Below are 20737 nucleotides of genomic sequence, written 5' to 3'. Positions count from 1 at the left end.
ACTTGTAACTGAGCTATGCAGAGAAAATCTATTTCTTTAAGACATTTTAATAGATGAAATTTAAGAATTCATTTTTCTGACATGCTGCAATTTGAGTGTAACGATTTCTGATCTCCTGATTGGGTGTTTTAGGTGCAGCTGACCCTGTACACGTACCTGTCTACTGAGTTCATTGCCACTGTTAACATATATGGTGCAATCCGGCGGGTTGGGACAGTTCTTTTGGTCATGCACACCCTAAAGTATTATTACTGGGTAGTGAACCCTCAGGATCGCAGTGGAATAACTCCCAAGGGCATAGGTATGTATGTACATTAATTTTTACTCTCACCATCTGATGTTTATTTTTGAAAAGTCTTGTATACAGTGTAGAGAATAGAACTGTAAATGTTGCAGAAATAATTTCCCTAATAAGAAATTTAGAGCAGGTGTTTAGTACTTGTCATTGTCATGAAACACAGAATAAGAATATTCATTGTAAGGATAAAAGAAGGAATTGCTGCTTGACTAAGAAACCCAGTACTCTGGGAGGAACTGGAAGATCTGAAGTGTTCACCAGTGTAACATAAACACTGCAGATGGAGCTGGCACAGATAAGGGAATTAACGCTGTTTGGGAGTATGACTTTACAGCTTTTCTCATTGTTGGTCTGTGTTTTATGGGGCTGGAAACACAGCCTTGACAAAAGGAGAATAACTTATATCTCTGCCATCCTTTGGAATGGAAGGCTCTGAAATTTCAGAGGGAGAAGCAGGTGATGAAAGAGCTACATATGCTAGGAGTGAGTGCTCCTCAGATGTGCCTGACTTCCTGCCACCAACTTCTTGAAGTGGCCAGCCCTTCCTGTTGGAGGGTTGTAAAGATGGTTTTGTAGTATTTTCCATCCTTTAAGAAGCAAAGCATGTATGTTTTCTCCTTTCTTTTTAGTGAAGACATGGATTTACTTAGTTTCTGAACTGATTTATTGAGCCTGGGGCAAGTGCACATGTAGGATAATCTTAGTAATGCAGTTTGTTGGCTTATTTTGACTACTTTCAATTTATATTGAAAATAAGTGTTCTTAAACCAAATATGCCTGTAGGGCTGCACTTTATAAAACCAGACTCATGTGATCACTTTAATTTGGGAGTTGATTTGCTTTTCTGTTATACTAAGATCATAAGAAGTGGGAACCTAAAACACTGTCCCCAGAAATGCATTTGTGACAGTTCATTTGCTTTCTGTATGAAAACTTTTACTTGACTTTGACGTTTGGTTGCACCTGTTTTTTTAACCTTGCCTCTCCTGGGAACTACTGAGTGTTTGAGTATTTAAAATGTCTCAGTGAAAGTCTGATTCTCACAGCAGTGGCAGAAGCCAGTCCTTTGGACTTGGAGTTAACAAATTCAGTCATGTCTTTCAAGGTAATTTTTATACATAGCATTGATATTTGTGTGTATGGGCAGTGCATAACAATGCCCTGTAGCTCTTCCTTTGAGCTGTAGCAGAACTTTAAAAAGAGCTGTAAACTGTGAAGGTTTGAAATTTGGTAATTCTGATGTTCAGTTTTCATATCAGTCTTACTCCTTGCATGAAGTTGGTTCAGAGCACTGTAAGGAAGTGGTTAAATTGTTAGAAGAATTTAGAGGGTTTAGAAAACTGTATTTCATAAAAGCCTTATTAGAACCTCACTGATTGGGCATTCTGCTAATGAAAAGGGATCAAATGCAGTGCTGTTCTTTGGGAGTCTGAAATAGAGGGAAGATGGGTTTACTCAGAATTGTGCCTTCTTCCCCCAGCAAATGCCTTTCATTTTTCTTTCTGTGCAAATGCATTCTGTGCTAACAACAACTGTTATTTCGTATTTCATATTCCTACATTCTTTTGCAGATGGTCCACGGCCTACTCAAAAGGAGATTTTATCCCTGCGAGCATTTTTGTTGATGTTTATTAAACAGCTAGTGATGAAGGTAGGATAGCTTTAAATTATGTCAGGATATTTTCCTTTCATAAAGAAATTCTTTAAGCAGGTTGAATTTTTGGTTTTTATTTTATTTTCACAAAAAATACTCAAGGCATATACCTGGCATAGATCTATAACTTATTCATATTTCATCAAAGTAGCGACTGAAGATGGGATTCCATAGTGGAAAATAAGAAGCAAAAGCAGATACAGACATGACTAACAGGCTTATAATTAAACTTCCGGGTCTACTTCTGAATGCTCTTTGCTACCTTAATTCTTCTATTAATAGGAAACTCTCAGATCAAATGGACTGTATCAATTAATATGTGTTACTCTGTATACTATATTGCTATTTATCTTATTTTTACGCCTGTGTTGAAATTGTCTTAAAGCAGTTTTATGGCATTCAGCGGGTGCTTTTGGGGACAGGGAAAAGGTTTCCTTCCAGCTATGAAGGTATTGTAGCATCGAGTGAAAACAAATGTACTTTGTGGTACTTGCTGTGTTATATAACCATTGCTTGCAGTACTGCTTTTTTTGGGAAGAGCATTTTTGTGCTCAAAAGATGATCTTTAAAACCTTTCTGTTTTTAAAGGACTATGGAATAAAAGAAGATGAATTGCAGGCTATCCTCAATTACCTGCTCACCATACATGAGGTAATTTTTAATTTGGGGGATGTGTGTGTGAGGAGTGGCATGCTATTGCTCTTTAGGACCCCAAATGCTTGAATATTTTCAACTACAACCTCCTTTATGCCACAAGATGGCTCTGCAGAGGAGGTAACAAACCTTAGTGTGCTGATCTGCCAATATTCTTGCAGTGATTTAAGCACTATGTTCAATGTTAGATTGAAGTTTATTAAGCCAGAAAGTCAAAATGGTTTCTCATGTTGTTCTGCAAACCAATTTACCAAGCAGAAAAACAGATGGTGAGACTGACTTTAAAAAAAAAAAAAAGAGTCAAAACCTTGGTTTAGGCTGTCTGAGTAATATTTGGTTTGTTTTCTTTTTCTCTCCTTTTTATTTTGCTTCTTAAATAAAGCAGTAAAATTGAAAACATGCATTAAAAAATAAAGATGTATGTTAATGACATCTAAGAGAAGCATATAAACTTAATTGGGAGAAAATGTTGGTTACCACTGATACATCTGCATCTTCATATTTTAGCACCAGGAAAAGGCACTTTATGCCAGATGCAACATCAAAGACAGGGGAAATGGGGACATAAATCTAACTGATCTCATCTCTGTAAGGGTGCTTGAAATGGGTAAAATAAGGAATTAATTGAACTTCATTTCAAGCAGTATGGAATTTTTTTCTTTTTTTTCTTTTTTTTTTTGACACCTATATTTTCCTTTTATTCTCTGTGCTGGTTACTACTACTTGTAGTACCATCTAAGTCAGTCTAGTTTATGTAGAGAAGTAAAAAATAAGACTCTTGGTTACATCTAAGAGTGAACTGAAATAGCAGAAGCCTTTTATGGCCTTCAAATGAGACTGTGATGTTTTAAATATCTTAGTTGTTTGTATATTCAAGTCTAAAAGGTGCATTAATGCGGAATCTTGCACAGTTAGGTATCTAACTGTAAATTCAGAAAAACATCAACAAAAAAGAAGTAAAACTCAGCCTTCTCATGGGGCTCATTCATCAGTGATAGCTTCTGTAATTTAAGCTAATAATAGCATCAGGAGAACAGAGTAGTTCAGAGAGTGTGAAACTGGTTTTCAAGTAAAGAAAAATCAGAGTATTTGTTCAGAAGTGTTGGACAGAGGCTTTTTTTGTGGGCTTCTATTTTTGTGCCTTTTCCTTGTTTTAAGATGAGCTTTTGTTTTAATACCACAAAGAATGGGAAAAGACAGATACATTTTGCTACTTCCTTGGTTATTTTTGGTTATAATGAACTTGGAACAAATTAATGAACTTTAGTATGGGGTGCTTCAGACTAAATGTATGGAAAACTTACCTAAGTCAGCTTGAATTGCCCATTTTCATGTTGTCTGTGGCAGGTGGTGGTACTTTTTTTCCTGGTCTGAACATTTATTTCCTCACTGAACACCACCCTGTGCCCCAGAAAATGTACAGCAGTTAATTTGTAGCTCCTGTGCAGTTAAGGGCTGGGAAATACACATGCAAATATCCATTCCCTCTCACAGCTTGCATCTGAGACACAGATGTATTGCTTTTCACCCTAAGAAAATTAAGTCTATTTTTTGTTATATTTTTTTCTGCACTTGCCTTTCAGATCTACAGCTTTTTGATCCTGGCCTAATTGTTTTGGTCCTTAGTTTACTAATGCTCTCCACATAATTTTGCAGTATTTTGTAGTGTTTTTATTTAACTAAAACTGTTTCAGCATGCATGCATTTTGAATTCAAGTTTGTAACTTTTATTCAACAGGATGACAATCTAATGGATGTCTTGCAGTTGCTTGTTGCTCTGATGTCAGAGCATCCCAGTTCTATGATCCCTGCATTTGATCAGAGGAATGGATTACAGTAAGTTTGAATTTTGTAAGTAGGGAAAAAGGAAAACAGCATTTTGACCATCCTTGTTGCTTGTGCGAATTCCCATGAAATCTGAAAGGTCCTCATCAGTGTATGTGTTGCAATCTCAGACTCCTCATCTTGGGGAGATTTTTTGAGTCCAGGTGTTCATTTTGACAAGAGGTGATGTTGGATTTATTATCCATGAGGTGTGTTTGTTAATGTTTCCAAGCTGTCAGTCACACTGAAGCAGGTAGTGATCCTTTTCAGTTCTCTTAAACATTGATGTCTTCATCTATCAGCACTTAAGTCTTTAGCCTCCCATTCTTACATATGTTTTAGAACTGAAAGGGGACTGACAAAAATTGATTCTGATGTCTTCTGATCTTTGTTAGTTTTCTTTTCTTTTTTTTTTTCCTATGGGACTTTCACAGAGGAAACATTTTATTTGTTTCAATTCAGCATTCTGTCCTCTGCATTATTTGCAATTTTTTTCCCAACAAACAAAAAAACTGTTTAATACTATTGTGAGAGAAAAGTAAGGAAATTAGGAGATTCTACCAGCAGTCAAAGCACAAGAGATAATCTGCTAGAAGAGTAAGTTATGACTCTGATTTTGTCTTGTGGCTCCCAGAGAGGGTGGTCACAGTATTGAACTTTTCTAATTTTAAATAAACCTACCTGGACATAGTGGGGAAAAATTGGAAAAGGCAAACAAATGTAAACAGACTGGAATTGGACCAAAGGTTGGACTTGCTGATCTCGGAGGTATTTTCCAACCCAACTGATTCTATGATTCTATGATAACTATTCCTAGAGGGATATGTGGAGTAGTAATTCTCTCACTGTGTAAAAGCAGAGTCTGGTTTGATACATTCAGTTGCTGGTTAACCTCTGTTTATACTTATATTTTTTTCAGTTGCCCTTTCTTAAGAGACTGCATTCGGGCATGTTAGTAACTGTTTTCTACCCTTTCAGTGCTAGCTTGATATTTATTTATTTTTTAACCTGTTATCCTGAGATTTGACTTCATTTGTATGGTTGCATATTATGTCTGGGAAACTAATCAAAACTCTAAAAGTATTTGAATGTCATGCTGGATCTCCAATGCAATACATTTGGTTTTATTTAACAACTAGCAGTAGATGTTTTCTTTTTTATTAACAAACATATGAGCAAGTCAGTCTGAATAGTGAGTCCACAGCTAGAAATCACTGTTTTTCTGTCTCATTTGCTACAGTCCTTGCTCCTGTGTTGTCTCCAGGCACTTAATGGATTGTTTGTATGCTTCTTGATACATCTACTTTTTGCAATCAAGACACCATATTCTTGAAATTTAAAAATCTTTAGAAATATTTGAAGTTGTTTCAAAATTAAAAATTTGAAAGTAACCAATCCATAGAAAAAGTGTAATAAGGAATTAATTTTTTCCTATGCCAATAGTGTTCTGTTAAGCAGAGAAATGGATTATGTTGCTTGAATGAAAGTGCATTGTAGGCTTGCTAAGCTGTTTCCTTCTGTATTTGCTGTGGTTGCAGCTTTCTCCAGGTTATTTGTTGTAGATACTTGTTTTTTAATCACCCTTAGGTTTTGCCTTTAATTCTGGTATAGAACTAAATCTTTTGTTGGTCTTAGTTTAGGTGTCTTTATTATTTTTAAGTATATAGAAGTGAAGGTATAGAGCTAGTGGTGAGAGCTCACTTAGGCCTAAAATCTTGAAGTCCTTAGCACTCCTTAAAGCTGGCTGGTGTAAAATGTTGTAACATGGAATATTTTTGGAAAGTCTCAAGAATTGTTTAAGTTAGGTAGTGTTTTTTCCTTCCCCTAGTAAAGTGATTTGAATTAAAAAAAAATTGTCAGAACTTATTCACAGTAAAAACTGAGTTCTGTGCCTTCAGTTCCAACATGATTTCATGGAATGTGAGGAAATTAATTTTTTTTTCAGAAAGAGCATAGTAGCCCATGTAGATATAAGCTAAATCATACCTCACAAAATCAAAGATCTGTTGAATACTGTGAACCACGGACCAACTGAAATCAGACAGGGACATGGTTATAACCACTTTACTTTCTAAAATGTGAGCTCTGAAGGAAATGAGATGTCACTTATGAATACAGTTAGATGTCTTATGTTTTTGTGGGAGATTTACAGGGATCAAAAACTTGTATTTGTTATTTTTCACATTGACAGAAGACCAATATTAGAATTATTTTTCTGTGTAAGTAGACTTCCATTAATAAAAGATTTATACCAAAACAATTGCTGACTTGGTTTTTGGGGTAGAGTATCAGATTAAGACAGTTCTCAGTGTAGAAGCTGCAGAAGCTTTTCACAGCATGTTTTAGGTATTCATACTTGGGAAATATTCAAATTTGATAAAATGTGATATCGCAAACTATTGTGCTATTAACAGAAATGTCATGCTGATTTTTTAAATCTTATTAATAGTCTTTAGGCTCAGATAAAATCTACTTGTGTCTACTGCAACTGCATTTGATTTTCATTCCAAAAATTGCCAGATATTTCAATTCAGGAAGCCTTGTGTTTTCTCTACTTAGGGTTGTCTACAAGCTTTTAGCATCCCAAAGTGAAGGCATCAGAGTGCAAGCTCTGAAAGTGATGGGATATTTCTTAAAGCATCTTGCTCCAAAGTAAGTACTGATTTAGATCTCATGATTAAACCTTCCCCAAAAGGAAGGGAAAATGTCTGGTTGTGACACATAAATTCTGTATATTATTTTGTCTATGTATTGTTTAATGTGTGTGTATAGACATGTTTGTATGTAAAAGGAAGGAGGTTATAGTGGAGGTTAATGACTAAACAGGCTTCACAGAACAGCAGCTGCTATTCTTCAAGTATGCTTTTATTTATTTGCCATGGATAGATTTCTGATGTGGTGGAATGACTTTTTTGGCAACTGGTGTCCAGGAATTAGCACTTCTATACCAGGTTCATGTAATAGTTACTTGCAGTGTGGCTTCCTGCTTTTTATAGTGTCCCTTTCCACTGAAATCCATAGCAGGAATTGGGGTGACATTGAGTCCCATGTTACTTACTGACAGCTACATTTATTATGTCTCCAGTTGACTGCGATGGGGATAACTACTGAGATTGCTGTCCATGGTTGCATTTTTGAGTGAAATGAGGACAAAGATGCCCTTTCCTTAGTTTTTATCAAGAAATCCCCAAGGTTGTGTTTCAGCTTTTTGGGCCCATGGAGAAGTGGATGTCATTTGTGGAAGAAAGTTAGCTGTCTCCAGGGAATGATATGTCCTTTCAGAATCTGAATCCTTGACCTTTTCCTTAACCAAAAGCGAAAGACTTAAGGAATAAAGAAGAAAAAATATGTTTCCAGTGATTTTGTGTTTCCTGAGGCACACTTTTTAAACTTTTTTTGTCCCCTAAAGCAAGTTGAATTCATAAGTTTATTTTATCTCTCTCTGCTATTTTAGGAGAAAAGCTGAAGTCATGCTTGGCCATGGATTGTTCTCGTTGTTGGCGGAAAGGCTGATGCTTCAGACAAGCTTATTCACCATGACCACATACAATGTCCTGTTTGAGGTAGTAATACACTGTAGTTAAGATTCAATCTTTCTAATTACTTGTAAGACATTGTTAGAAAATTACTTACATATTTGTGCTGATATGTTCCAGATGACATTAAACCTTAGTGTGATGCAGCTGAGTGCTGTTTCCCCCCCCCTCCAATGCTTGAGATCTTCCCTCCACCCCCTTAGCTTGGTTATGCTCATTATGAATAATTCTAGATAATGAGTAACCTGTGTGTCTCAAGCAGATGCCCATAATTTTATTATGGCAATGATCTTGCCTTATGATAATTGTTTGGGTTACGTTCAGGTTTATCTTCCAGTGTATTTTAAATAGCAGCATGCACTTGAGAGAAAGCAAAAAACACCCACATTTTAGAGTTTCAGGAACAGGATGAAATAGATTTTCAAGCAAGATAGTGAGTGGGTTTTGTTTTGAATGATTTTTAGGATGATAGTGAAATAATGATTGCCTGTATCCAACTGTTTTTCAGTAAGATGTCTTTATGAACATTGATATGGCATCTTTTTCTTTCTTGCTAGATTCTGACTGAACAGATTTGCACTCAAGTGATACATAAACAACATCCTGACCCAGATTCTACAGTGAAGATACAAAATCCTCGTAAGAACCGTACACATTTTGAAGTGTTACCTTAAGAAAAGTCTGCTTTAAAAAAAAACAATGAAAAAACTTATTAATTACATCCCCCAGTCTTGTTTCTGATCTCAGTTTTACATTTTCTTTCATACTAAAAGAAAGAGAATGTGTATTTTTTAGGAAGTATGTATCTATAGCTTTTTAAAAGACATTTTGTATGTCTAAATGTGTATGTAGTTCATAGCTCAGCCTTTTTGGCTGTGCAGTCATGTTATGAAATGGTTTGTCAAGACTTGCATGCACAGGATGCTTCGATTTAATGCATGTTAAGGTTCCAGCAAAATTCTGATTGCATTATTTAGTAATGTCAGACTAAATTACCTGAAATAGGGAAACAGCTTTCATCTTAAATTACATTCACTATGACAGTGCTAGATGGAAAATAGGAGAAAGGTATCTGCTCACTGTTTTGGTTAGATTGCTTCATGGGAAGTACCTTGATACGAAACTTCGGATGTCTTTTAAACTAAGAGAAAGTACTGATCTTTCATGAGTTATATACATGATTAATATGCTCGGTATATAATACAATGGACTTCTGATAGATTTGGGAGTTTATTTTTTTCTGGATAAATAATAGATTTTTCACTTTCATGGCTGCAGTGTCATTAGACGTAGGGCACGGTTGTGAGTTGCTTTGTGTGGAGAGTAGGGGAAGAGAAAGGAAAGCCAAGCAGATGCAGAGAAGAAATCTGATTGCATTATGCCATTTGCCTTCTGGTAAATCTGTATGAAGCAAGAGATATCTTTAGATTTTTGAAGTTGGCAGTCACTGCTGTGGTTAGTATAGACAATTTGGAGTCTGAGTGATGAGTCTGGAACTGTGTAGGTTTAGTAGGAAGAGTGATTTGTAAAGTACCTTTTTAAGATGATTGTTAATACTATTAAATAAGGAATGTTTCCTTAAACAAGTTGTTCAGGATGGACTGAAACTGTCACAGTGACTGTGTTCAAATTGCACATAATTTATAAAGTTTACTTCTTCTAAAGTAACAAGAACAGTGACTCCCCCACTGCTTGAAAAAGTGCAATGTACCCACGTTTTTGACTGTCTCCGAAAAATACAGTAAACATTGTGATCGTAAGCGGTAAAAATTTTGTATCAGGAAAGTTTTTATAACTAACTGTTAAGTATAATTGGAAGTTGATCACGTTCTTTGAAAAGTCAGTAGTACTAAGGTAGAACAAAATTACACATTTTTCTCATACATTATTTTCTAAAAAATGCTTTCTTTTTTATGGGATCTTCCTTTAAGAAATGGTTCTGTCAGATTCTGAGAGCTTGTCAGTTGTCCTGCACAAACAGGACCGTTTGTGTTGCTTAAACGTGGTAATTCAGAAATAGTTCAGAGTAATTAAGGTTGGATTCTGTTTTCTTCAGCTGTTAGATGTGCAAATCTTCCTGATGGGAGTAGGTTTGAGAGGCCTTGGAAGGTGGGATTTGTGTTAGTTAACCCTTCTACTCAAATAGAGATGTGCTTTTTCTGAGTATAAAACTATTTTATGTGGCGTTGCTGTTCATGCACAAACACTGTTGGAAGAGGCCTTGTGTTTTATGCTGCTCTTAGTACTAATGTATTGTTACTCCTGAACTGTTTTACAGAGATTTTGAAGGTTATTGCAATCCTGATACGTAATTCTCCACAGTGCCCAGAAACTCTGGAGGTTCGGCGAGCCTTTCTCTCAGATATGATTAAACTTTTTAATAACAGCAGAGAAAATAGGAGGTAAGAAAGCTTGCTATGTGCACAAGTGTGCAAAATAAGTAACCAGGGCTACTAGTAAATTAAACTCATTAAGCAGATACAGCTTCATTGCTGTTCAGCAAATTCTATACTCTAGTAGAGTCTTCAGTATGTAAAATTAGAGAAGCTTGCACATAGCAATGTTTTAAAGCATGTTGAGTTCCTGACTTAGCTGATGTATACACTTCTAAGATCTGTTTTAAAATGCGATTTAACACCATGTGTGTGCTTTGCAGGAGTTTGTTGCAGTGCTCTGTGTGGCAGGAGTGGATGCTCTCCCTTTGCTGTTTCAATCCCAAGACCTCTGAGGAGCAGAAGATAACTGAGATGGTGTACACCATCTTTCGGATCTTGCTGTACCATGCCATCAAGTACGAGTGGGGTGGCTGGCGTGTTTGGGTGGATACCCTGTCCATCACACACTCAAAGGTGAGTGTTGGACATGGTTGGCAAACTTGGTTATGCCATGTAATTAGATTTAGAGCCTTCAAGTGCTGTATCATATAGTGACATAGTCTGGAAGTGAAGGTCAGTAATTAAATGAAAGACCTGTGTTCTTATCTGTTACCACACATAACTGCAGAAGAGATGATAATTAAATGTTAATGTTGTTTTAACACAAAGATTTTTTGTTGTTGTTGCTCGAATTCGGTAGTATTAGTTTATAATTCTGATACCAAAAATGCACTGACTTAGGAGCTGGCTGGAGGGTCGGGCCCAGAGAGTGCTGGTGAATGGAGCTGCATCCAGCTGGCGGCCGGTCACCAGTGGTGTTCCCCAGGGGTCTGTGTTGGGTCCAGTCCTGTTTAATGTCTTCGTTGATGATTTAGATGAGGGGATTGAGTCCATCATCAGCAAATTTGCTGGTGACACCAAGTTGGGAGGGAGTGTCGACCTGCTGGAAGGCAGGAGGGCTCTGCAGAGGGATCTGGAGAGACTTGACAGATGGGCTGATTCCAATGGGATGAGGTTCAGTAAGGCCAAGTGCTGGGTCCTGCACTTTGGCCACAATATTCCCATGCAGCGCTACAGGCTGGGCACAGAGTGGCTGGAAAGCAGCCAGGCAGAAAGGGACCGGGGTGTACTAATTGACAGGGAGCTCAACATGAGCCAACAGTGTGCCCAGGTGGCCAAGAAGGCCAGTGTGATCCTGTCCTGTATCAAAAACAGCATGGCCAGCAGGGACCAGGGCAGTGATCCTTCCCCTGTACTCTGCGTTGGTGAGGCCACACCTTGAGTGTTGTGTTCAGTTCTGGGCCCCTCAGTTCAGGAAAGATATTGAGGGGCTGGAGCAGGTCCAGAGAAGAGCAACAAGGCTGGTGAAGGGACTGGAGCACAAGTCCTATGGGGAGAGGCTGAGGGAGCTGAGGTTGTTTAGCCTGGAGAAGAGGAGGCTCAGAGGTGACCTCATCACTGTCTAGAACTACCTGAAGGGAAGTTCCAGCCAGGTGGGGGTTGGTCTCTTCTCCCAGGCACTCAGCAATAGGACAAGGGGGCACAGGCTCAAGCTCTGCCAGGGGAAATTTAAGTTGGAGATCAGAAAAAAAGTCTTTGCAGAGAGAGTAATCAGGTATTGGAATGGGCTGCCCAGAGAGGGGGTGGATTCCCCATCCCTGGAGGTTTTTAAACTGAGATTGGCCGTGGCACTGAGTGGCATGATCTGGTAAATGGACTGGAGTTGGACCAGGGGTTGGACTTGATGATCTCGGAGGTCTTTTCCAACCCAATCAATTCTGTGATTCTATAACCAAATTTCAGGAGCATTTCTGAAAAGTCATAGTGCTGGTTTTGCTTTTCAGTAACAACAGGAACACAAGGTGGCGCACCATATCTATTCATAGACAAAAATACTTTTCAGTGACATCAAAAGGCTGTAAAACAAACGAGTAAAAAGCAAAGAAATTAAAGTTAAGACACATGGTTCAGCTGTTAAGCTGTCATGGGATACAGGGTGAGAACGCAAATCCTTGCAGTATGAATGAGACTATTACCCTTTGTTATTGTTCTGTCTGATTTTTGTTGTTGTCACAACCAGAATTACATCATAAAAGTTATTGGTGGTTCTATGAACACAGTACAGTAGTATAAGAGGTATTTTTTTACTATCTTATTCTGCACAAAAGAGTGTAGCCACTGTGGGCCTCGTAATTATTCTGGTTATCAGAAATACTTACTTAAGGTTAATTAAATTAGAGATGACCTATTTCTAAATGTGGGCAACATAAGAATGTGAAAAGGACATCACTGAATCCTAAAGATCACTGTACGATTCTAAGGAATTGTTAGCCTTTCTGAGGGCCTTGATTTTGCATGAATTTTTTTCTCCAGAAGTATGAGTCTCTGCAGGCAGCAATAACAGTTATTTTGCAGCTCTGTTTATCATGTGCATGACTCAATGGTGGATTATTGGGCAATGGGGAGACAAATGCAGAAATCTAGATATATATTAAAAGAGAGTGAAATAATTTCATTAAGCAGTCACTTTAGCAAAATGGAATTCAGGTGCAAGGCACCTAGGGCCAAATTTTAATCCTTGCAGAGACCACACTGTAGTTGTTGAAACATTCTTAATATTCTTTTGTGTCAGCTCTGCAGTCTTCAAAACCAGTTGCCTCTTTTTTCCCCCAAGCTGCAGAAGGTGTGGGTGGATTGTGCAAAGGAGCTGTAGCCACAGTGAAGATCCCTAATGTACTTTTATAGAAACTGGCATAATTTAAAGCTTTTGTGTGATTGCTGGGGAACTGTCCCTGGAGAAAGATGAAGTAGTGAATGAAGGAGGACTACCTTTCTACCTCTTACACAGAGCTGTGGTGTATTGAATTTAGAAATTATCCCTATTATAATCCCTAGTTCTGTTCTTAGACTCTTTTTGTGAGATAATGTAATGTCGGAAATCTCATTTAAACAGCATCTGTGTCAAAATGATTTTATGGATTTTTGGTCATTCTCTCAGTGACTTAATGTGGCTAATCAATGGTCTGGAGTTCCTACAAGATTTTATTGTGATGGTATGGCCAAATGTTAGAAAAAAAAACAACACAATTTTAGAAAATACAAAAAAAAGTGATGCAAATGTGGGGTTGGTTTATTTATTTATACATTAAAAGCTGTGTGGTTTTGTGCAGTGCTGTAGTGAATGAGATGATGACCTTCATTCTTTGTGTTCCTCATTTTTGGTTCCTGGCAAAGTGAGGTACTCTATGGTTGTGGAAGTAACTTCCTGTAAGTCTTCCCAAGTCTAACTGTGACCTTCTGGTCAATACACAAGGTCTGTCTGTCCTTCCAGCCTCCTTCAGAGGAGGTGGAGCAGTGACAGGGCTGGAAGGGTGTGAGTGTGGGCAGAGCGAGCAGCAGTGTGGGGGTGTGAGTTTGAAGGACTCTTGGAGGAGTTCAGTTTGGTTGGACATCAGTACTTGTGTTATCCAGGTCCAGAAGCCTGAATGAAAAGGTTTGAATGACAAAAGCACCCAGAAACTAACTTGTCAATAGTGATATGAATGATGATGCAATAATCAAATTTTTAAAATTTCACCTTTATTATGCATTTTCCTTTTGAACTTTTTTATAAGAAATACATGCAATTTATGCAGCTAGCTATATAAAACTAGATGAAAATTCATACCTGTCAATTACATTAACATATTTTAGGACAAATCCCCAAAAAAGCTCTGTGGTAAAACTTTGCCAATCACATGAAAATGTCTTTATAAGCAGGTATTAATATCTAATTATAAGGAATTTTTAATCCCTCTAATTTTACTTAAGTAGTCTTATATCCTGTTATACCACTATTGAGATTCATGGAGATTGACACATAACATGGTGTAGACATAATTCAGTGGGCAAATTGTTCAATACTAAGTGCATCTCAGATGTTTTGGAGTTCTAGCATGCTTTCAAAGTAATGTGGGAATTATGGGAATAAGAATATTTCTTTAAAATTGCTAAGAGAATAACCAATTTGTGTTTTTCTTATTTCATCTCTAATTGTATTGGGTTACTGCTTATTTTTCCTTTTTACAGCCCTCTGTGCCACTCTTGCCACTAATTTATAACACCATTCTATGATAAAGAACTAGTACATAAAGGACTAGTGTTACAGAATTGGATAGGTTTTGCAGAGCTACACATCAAGATACATGCAGCTGCTATAAAAAGCCAAAGAAACTCAATTGCAATTTTATTGTCCAGTTTGATAGATTTCCTGCCACCTTTGTAGCAGGGAAGCTGTTTGTCACTGTAACCCTCTCCTCCAACAGCTGCACAACATTTTATAAGCAGCAGCGGCTTTTCCAGCATAATTGCACTACATTGGCTTCCTTGCACTTGGAATTTAGAAGGTGTGTAGGTGTGTGGAACCTTTTAAAAGCCAAATTTCTTAGTATTACTCAGGTATTTTGCTCATCTCCATATTATTTTTGATGCTTTCCAGATTTGAACACAGTGTATACAAGGATGGGTAATCTGTTGCTTCTAGTTCAAAAAAATATTAATGGAAAATTGAAATCGCAATCCCAGTTTGTTCTGACTGGCCAGTGCTAAATACATGAAAGCACCCAAGAACTTCTGTTCCTGAAACATTGCAACCTTAGATTTTATCTGTCTAGATATTATCTGTCTGGCTATGCTACTTTGTAAAAGGACCAATGATTGTGGGGATAATAATAGGAAATAAAGAATTGTGGACAACTTGCCTTTTTAACCTTTCATCTTCCCCAAGTTTTAAAAGAATGTGATGATTTACACAGTATCATACACTCCTAAATTACCTGGATGCTTTAAACTACTTGGAACACTGCTTATTTCAGGCCCTTAAGTGTATTTTACCACTTAAAAGTAGATTCATGTTACCACATGATTCTGTTTAAGGAAATATATTCATGTGAAGTCTGATTTTTATTTTTAATTTTTAGCAGCTCAGGAAATTTTCATTAAGACTTGGAAATGTAACTATATGTAAGTGTTAATATGTGCAGTTCTGTGACTGTCTAAGGTTTTGTACACTGATCTGAATGTAGAAATGTTAGTAGTGTGACTGCAGTATACAGGATATTTCTAAATAATTGTTAGGTTTCAGTCTAAACAAGTGAACTAGTAATTAACATTGTAAGTGTTAAGTAAATGTATATGTTCTTCTGTGCCCCACTTGTTTAATTTGTGAGGGGGAGAAGACCCCAGAGGTGGACACAGCATTTGGTGTGCTGTTTGCCAGATTTCCATCACTCTCTGCTGAGGGAGAACTGGCAAAAGCAGCAAAGATTAGGTGGTGGAGGTAAGAGGACATCAGAATCCAGAGTCCAAATCCCATTGGCTTTCATGAGTTACTGAGGACTTTGTCTCTGTTTTCACTCCCTGTCTTGAAGGCAGTAGGGTCTCCCACAGCAGGGATTTTTAGCTCTAGAGCATTTTGAAGGCTTCAGGTGTTCTTGAGCCCTCTGAAAAGTGTGTCTGCCTTGCTCTGAGGGGAAGCAGAGGTGCTACCCAGCCAAGAGGGTCACTGTACTACTGCAGTTTTTGGTTTTCAGTGTGCCATGCCCAGTGTATCAATGAAGCAAAGCTGGGGCAGAAGCAAATTAAGGATAACACTTGAAATGATTAAATATTATGTTAATTCTTATGGTATAAATAGATATTTTAAATAGTATTGCTTTTTCTAGGTAGAATGATTCTCAGGAGTGTCACCTGAGTTACGAAGAGCAGAAGGAACTTGGGGGCTGGAATGTACAGCCTCCTTTAGAGCTGTATGCCCTCCAGGATGTGTCCTGATGGTGCAGTCCTTTGCCTTTACTCGGTGTTTCCTTGTTACAACTTCTTTTTTAGTACACGTGTGAGAAGGTTTTTCTTTATCAATGCCTCTGGGGAGAGAAGAAAGTATTTTCATTGTTGGAAGTAGTTGGGAGGAGGGACATGTACTACTCATGGGCTTGTACACATCCAGTGTGTGTGGTTAATGGGGAGCTTCTCCATCACATCGTTCACTTACCTTGGACTAGTTCGAACTAAAAGAAAAGTGTGAAATGGGATAGGAGTAGAATGAGGAAGGTGAACTGAGAATTTATAAAACAGGATCAGCTGCACAGAAGCCTTGAAAGAAGAGTACAGTAGGGATTTGCTACTGGTTGAGAAGTGCCAGAGCTCTGAAAAAGAAGAATTAAGGAAGCATTTGCAGTGAAAAGAGCTGATGCATAAAAAAGCATTAAATAGTCTTTGTTAAGTAAAGATGACCTGAGGAGAGAAGGGATTCTCATCATTGGAGCAGCCTCAAGAATTGTTAATGGCCTGCTTTGCTGTTGCTGCAGTTTGAAGCAATCCTCCTTCCTACTTGCAGCTCCCAATGTTCAAATTGTGGCTGCGGGGACTGAATTGGGTCTCTGGGCCATTATTTGAGATGATGGATGTGGAGTCTTTGCTGCAGGGCTGCCAACAATATATGGAGACACTGGAGAAGGATGGCCAAAGTGAGCACTGCACAAGACCTGAAGCTGAGCATTATGACAATGTAGAGTGGGAAACACTGAATTTAGTTACAAAGTATTTTTGTTAATAACTAAATATCAAACATGCTCAAGGTAGAATTTGACAGCCCACTGAACTGTGGGAATGGTGGCCAGGATTGAGGTAGTGAAGAAAGGCATACTTTGAAAAGATAGCACGTGCTCATGTCTTGCAATTTAAATAAATCAAAAGCAGTAGTGAAAATGAGCAAATAGATGTTTGTTATGCAGTTTGAATTTGTTAGTGTGAGGTGGTGTAACAGTAAGCTATACCTTGACTTGATTTGAAAATAAATTACTGCCAACATACTTAAAATTCTCTCTCAAATAAGCAAAGATTTTTATAAAGTATATTGACTAATTATTTCTTACTTGAGAAATTATTTACATGAATATTTATTTATTTTCTCAAGATGAGGGGAAAAAAGGGAAAAGTATTGCTACTTAGATGAAAATGCAAGATATGGAAACATGAAGCTGTTCTTGGTACAATGGTTTTAAATGGAAGGTATGGAAACATGGAACTGTCTTGGTATAATGGTTTTTTGGTGGGAGTTTAGACTCCTAGAAGCCTCTCATGCATAGTGTCCTGCATAATATATGTTAATTTTCTTTTCTAAGCTTTTTTCTGTGAAACACTCAGAAATAATCCGGAGATCGCTCAGGGCAATGGGTTACAGGCTGTAAGTCAGCGTATGGTGCACACAGTACCTTTGTATCTTTTGCTTCACTAAATTGAAAATCAGTTTTGATATCTTTGGACAGTGGTGTCTCCTGTCTAAACAGACCTGTTTGTGTTTAGAGATTGGAGTACACTTCTGACCTGTTAGTGTTTCTAGAGGAGAAATGGAAAAACATGTCAGTAAAATCCTTGTTAATGTTTAAAAAGTTGTAATGTTTTCTGGAATTATGAAGAGTTTACTAATGGTGTCAGCAGCACAGGAGCTGATTTGCACTGAGCAGACTCAACATCAGTATGTGACTGTCTGGCAGACATTTCCTTCCTCTCTGTACTCTACAAAATTGCTCTCCTGGTAAGGGAAAAAGGACAAAATCTTAACATACACTTAAAATGTTTTCTCCCTCCTGTATTGCAAATGTCAATCATTTTGCCCTTTCTCATTGCTGTATGCTAATTTTTCTCCTTGGCAATTAGTAAATGTTGGATGTCAAATGAAGTAAAAATTAATGACAGAGGCAAGTGTTGCAATTATTAGCTCACAAGTGTCTTTAACTAGTAGTGCGTAGAGATGCATTCCAAGCATTGCAGACAGCTATGGATTAACCATCAAATGATGGTGAAGATTAATGATTGGCCTTTTAGCTCACTAATTTAGAACAATTTCAAGTAATTAATTTTGTATTATCAGCTTTACAGTTGCAAATGACTTAAGGAAAATAAAAAATTACTTACGTACATTTAAGGTTCTTCAAGCTAATAGTTGTCTTGTAAATGGTTGTGTGCTTGCAGATCCTAATGTTTTATCTTTAATATTTTTATATACTCTGTTTCTTTTTGGTAATCATAATTTATGCATAATTTTGCATTTTCATTTGTGCTGATTTTGTTGACCTTAGGTGTTTTCTTTGTTGTGTGTGTTTTTTGGCTCTGTGAACTTGAGTGCTTCATAAATGCCATGTCATGGAACAGAAGTGTGGAGGAAGAATTGTCTAATGCCTCCTTTGTAGTACTACTATTTCTTGGTTTCCTGTCAAATCAAATTATGAATTAGTGTAGTGATTACAACTGTTTGTACAGGCTTGTAATATTTCTTAAAGTTGTACTCTTTTTTTTTTATTTAAGTAAGAAACCCCCAAACTTAAAATGCTTGTTAGAAAAGTACTGTTTCAGATAGTCTGTGTAATTTTGTGCATTGCTCTTTTCATTTGACTTTATATTAAATACTGTCCTTTAAATAACTGTGATCTGAATTCTTGCTGATGTTTATGGTCAAAGTAGAAATTGCTATCCAGCTGTGTGGATTTTGATTTTTTGGAGGGGTGATGTTCTCCTGTAGTTCTGTACTGTCTAATGTTCTTTACCAGTGTTTCTCTCCTTACAATTTCTTGCATTGTTCTGAAATCAAAATTGCTCTGAGTCTCAGCAGATCGTGCTTGGATTGATTTGCCCATAAGTTTACATTGCCCATCTGTAAAGATAACTTGTCTGTATTGACCTTCTCTGGTCTTTTTTTTGGTTTTTTTTTTCAGTAGCAATTAACAATTCTGCCAAGCAGTTGCATTTTCAGTGTTGCTCTGTAATGGCTTCCAAAGTGTTGTGTATTCCCTGTTTCAGATGAAATTGGTTGAGATTATATTGCATTTCTGTACCACACATTGTGTTTTTACCTGTTGACCATTCCTGTGCAAAAATCAGCTTGTTGCAAATTTGTTTGCATCTCTAACCTATGCAGTCAGTAGAACTCATACTTGGGAACTTGCACTGTTTGCTTAACTAGTGGGTAGTTTTTTAGGTGGAATTTGCTTTTGTGATGATTTGGATTAAAAAAAATGGGGAGTCTTGGATCTGGATGAACTTTTCTTCCAGGACTGAAGTCTCAAGTGTCTTTAAAATTACATAAGAAGTTACATGAAGAAAAGAGCTTGGAGTCAGGGGAACTCCATTGCTGGCAGGGCAATAAGAACTTAAGCTATAAGGAGTAATTGAAGTCTTGGCTATGACATTTGTAATGAGCCAGTGAAGTTGCTAATGAGAGACTGGAAAATTTGGAACTTTCAATATTGTGATACAAAGCATGACATGCACATAATGATATTGTTGGGATCTCAGAGATGCGGTGAGATAGTTTCCATGACTAGAGTGATGCAGTGAAGGGATACTGGCACATCAGGAAGTGCAGACTGGGGAGATGGGAATGGGAGTTGCCCCCTATGTGGAGCTCTGCCTGTGGATAAATAAAGAGCCAACTGAGGCTTTCTGGATTAGGATTTGGGGGAGGGCAGGTAAAGGTGACATTATAGTGGGCCTGACCAGGAAGGAGGAGCAGATGAGGTGCTGCACAGACAGACAGGTTCTGGTCCTCATGGGCCTGATCTGTGCTGGAGAGACCGTGGAGCAGGACAGGAGCAATCCAGGAATTTCCTTGAGTACACTGACAGCTTCTTCCTCCTCCAAGTGATGGAGGAGCCAATGAGGAGAGGAGTTCTGCTGGACTCTCATACTCCCCAACAACAAGGGGCTTGTTGGAAATGTGGAGATCAAAGACAGCAACGGTGAGATGTTGGAGGGAGGAGAGTAAAAGCAACTTCAGATTTAGGGAGAACAGATCCTGACTTGTTTACAAGCAAGATTGATTTAATGCTGGGAATGAGACGATAAATTTGATTGGTAAGAAAAAAAATCTGAAGCTGCAATAGGTTTTTGTAAATGGGATGGGCTTGGAAACACACTAGGAGAATGTCAGCATTATAAAAAGGAGTATGTCAGAGGTTGTACCAACTGAGATGCAACTAACCAACCATTTCTACAGTGGGGGTTGGCAGCCCTGTAGGATGTTTTCATGGAATGGAAAGGGAGAAGCCATAAAGTAGGCATTTTCCTCCTGCATATAGGTTTAATGAGACTTCAGTGGAATGATGCTTGAGAATATGGATGCTCACACTATTAATTAGTTGATGAATTAAATAATTGTGGGGCAGTGTGGTTTCTGGGAAGTACATGTAAGTTTTGCTGCAATCGACCAATGACGTTTTTATTTGTGAAGTGTTTCTTTAGTGCTTGCTGGAATATAACCTTTTAGTAGTTTTGGAAAAGGAGGAAGCAACAGGGAGAGAGGGAGAAGGGGGCAAGCTGGCTAGAGATATGTTCAGGTTTTTAAGGTTACTTCTTCAGGAGA

The 20737-nt window shown here is 37.7% G+C and overlaps 1 protein-coding gene across 4 annotated transcripts in view; it reads left to right on the top strand.

The window, feature by feature from the left end:
* LRBA (LPS responsive beige-like anchor protein) overlaps window positions 1-20737 on the top strand; it is a 396467-nt gene that overhangs the window by 59095 nt on the left and 316635 nt on the right. For all 4 annotated transcript variants that reach the window (XM_071555647.1, XM_071555648.1, XM_071555646.1 and 1 more), the window contains 9 exons: window positions 133-301; window positions 1870-1949; window positions 2541-2603; window positions 4345-4442; window positions 6990-7082; window positions 7885-7993; window positions 8524-8605; window positions 10245-10368; window positions 10623-10815. In XM_071555647.1, coding sequence (XP_071411748.1) covers window positions 133-301; window positions 1870-1949; window positions 2541-2603; window positions 4345-4442; window positions 6990-7082; window positions 7885-7993; window positions 8524-8605; window positions 10245-10368; window positions 10623-10815 — 1011 coding nt within the window. The remainder of the gene's footprint in view (window positions 1-132; window positions 302-1869; window positions 1950-2540; window positions 2604-4344; window positions 4443-6989; window positions 7083-7884; window positions 7994-8523; window positions 8606-10244; window positions 10369-10622; window positions 10816-20737) is intronic.

The sequence above is a fragment of the Pithys albifrons genome, chromosome 5 (assembly GCF_047495875.1).
Source record: "Pithys albifrons albifrons isolate INPA30051 chromosome 5, PitAlb_v1, whole genome shotgun sequence".
Classification (NCBI taxonomy): Eukaryota; Metazoa; Chordata; class Aves; order Passeriformes; family Thamnophilidae; genus Pithys; species Pithys albifrons.
Note: the sequence above shows the minus strand (reverse complement) of the source record. Positions and strands in the feature narration are given on the sequence as shown.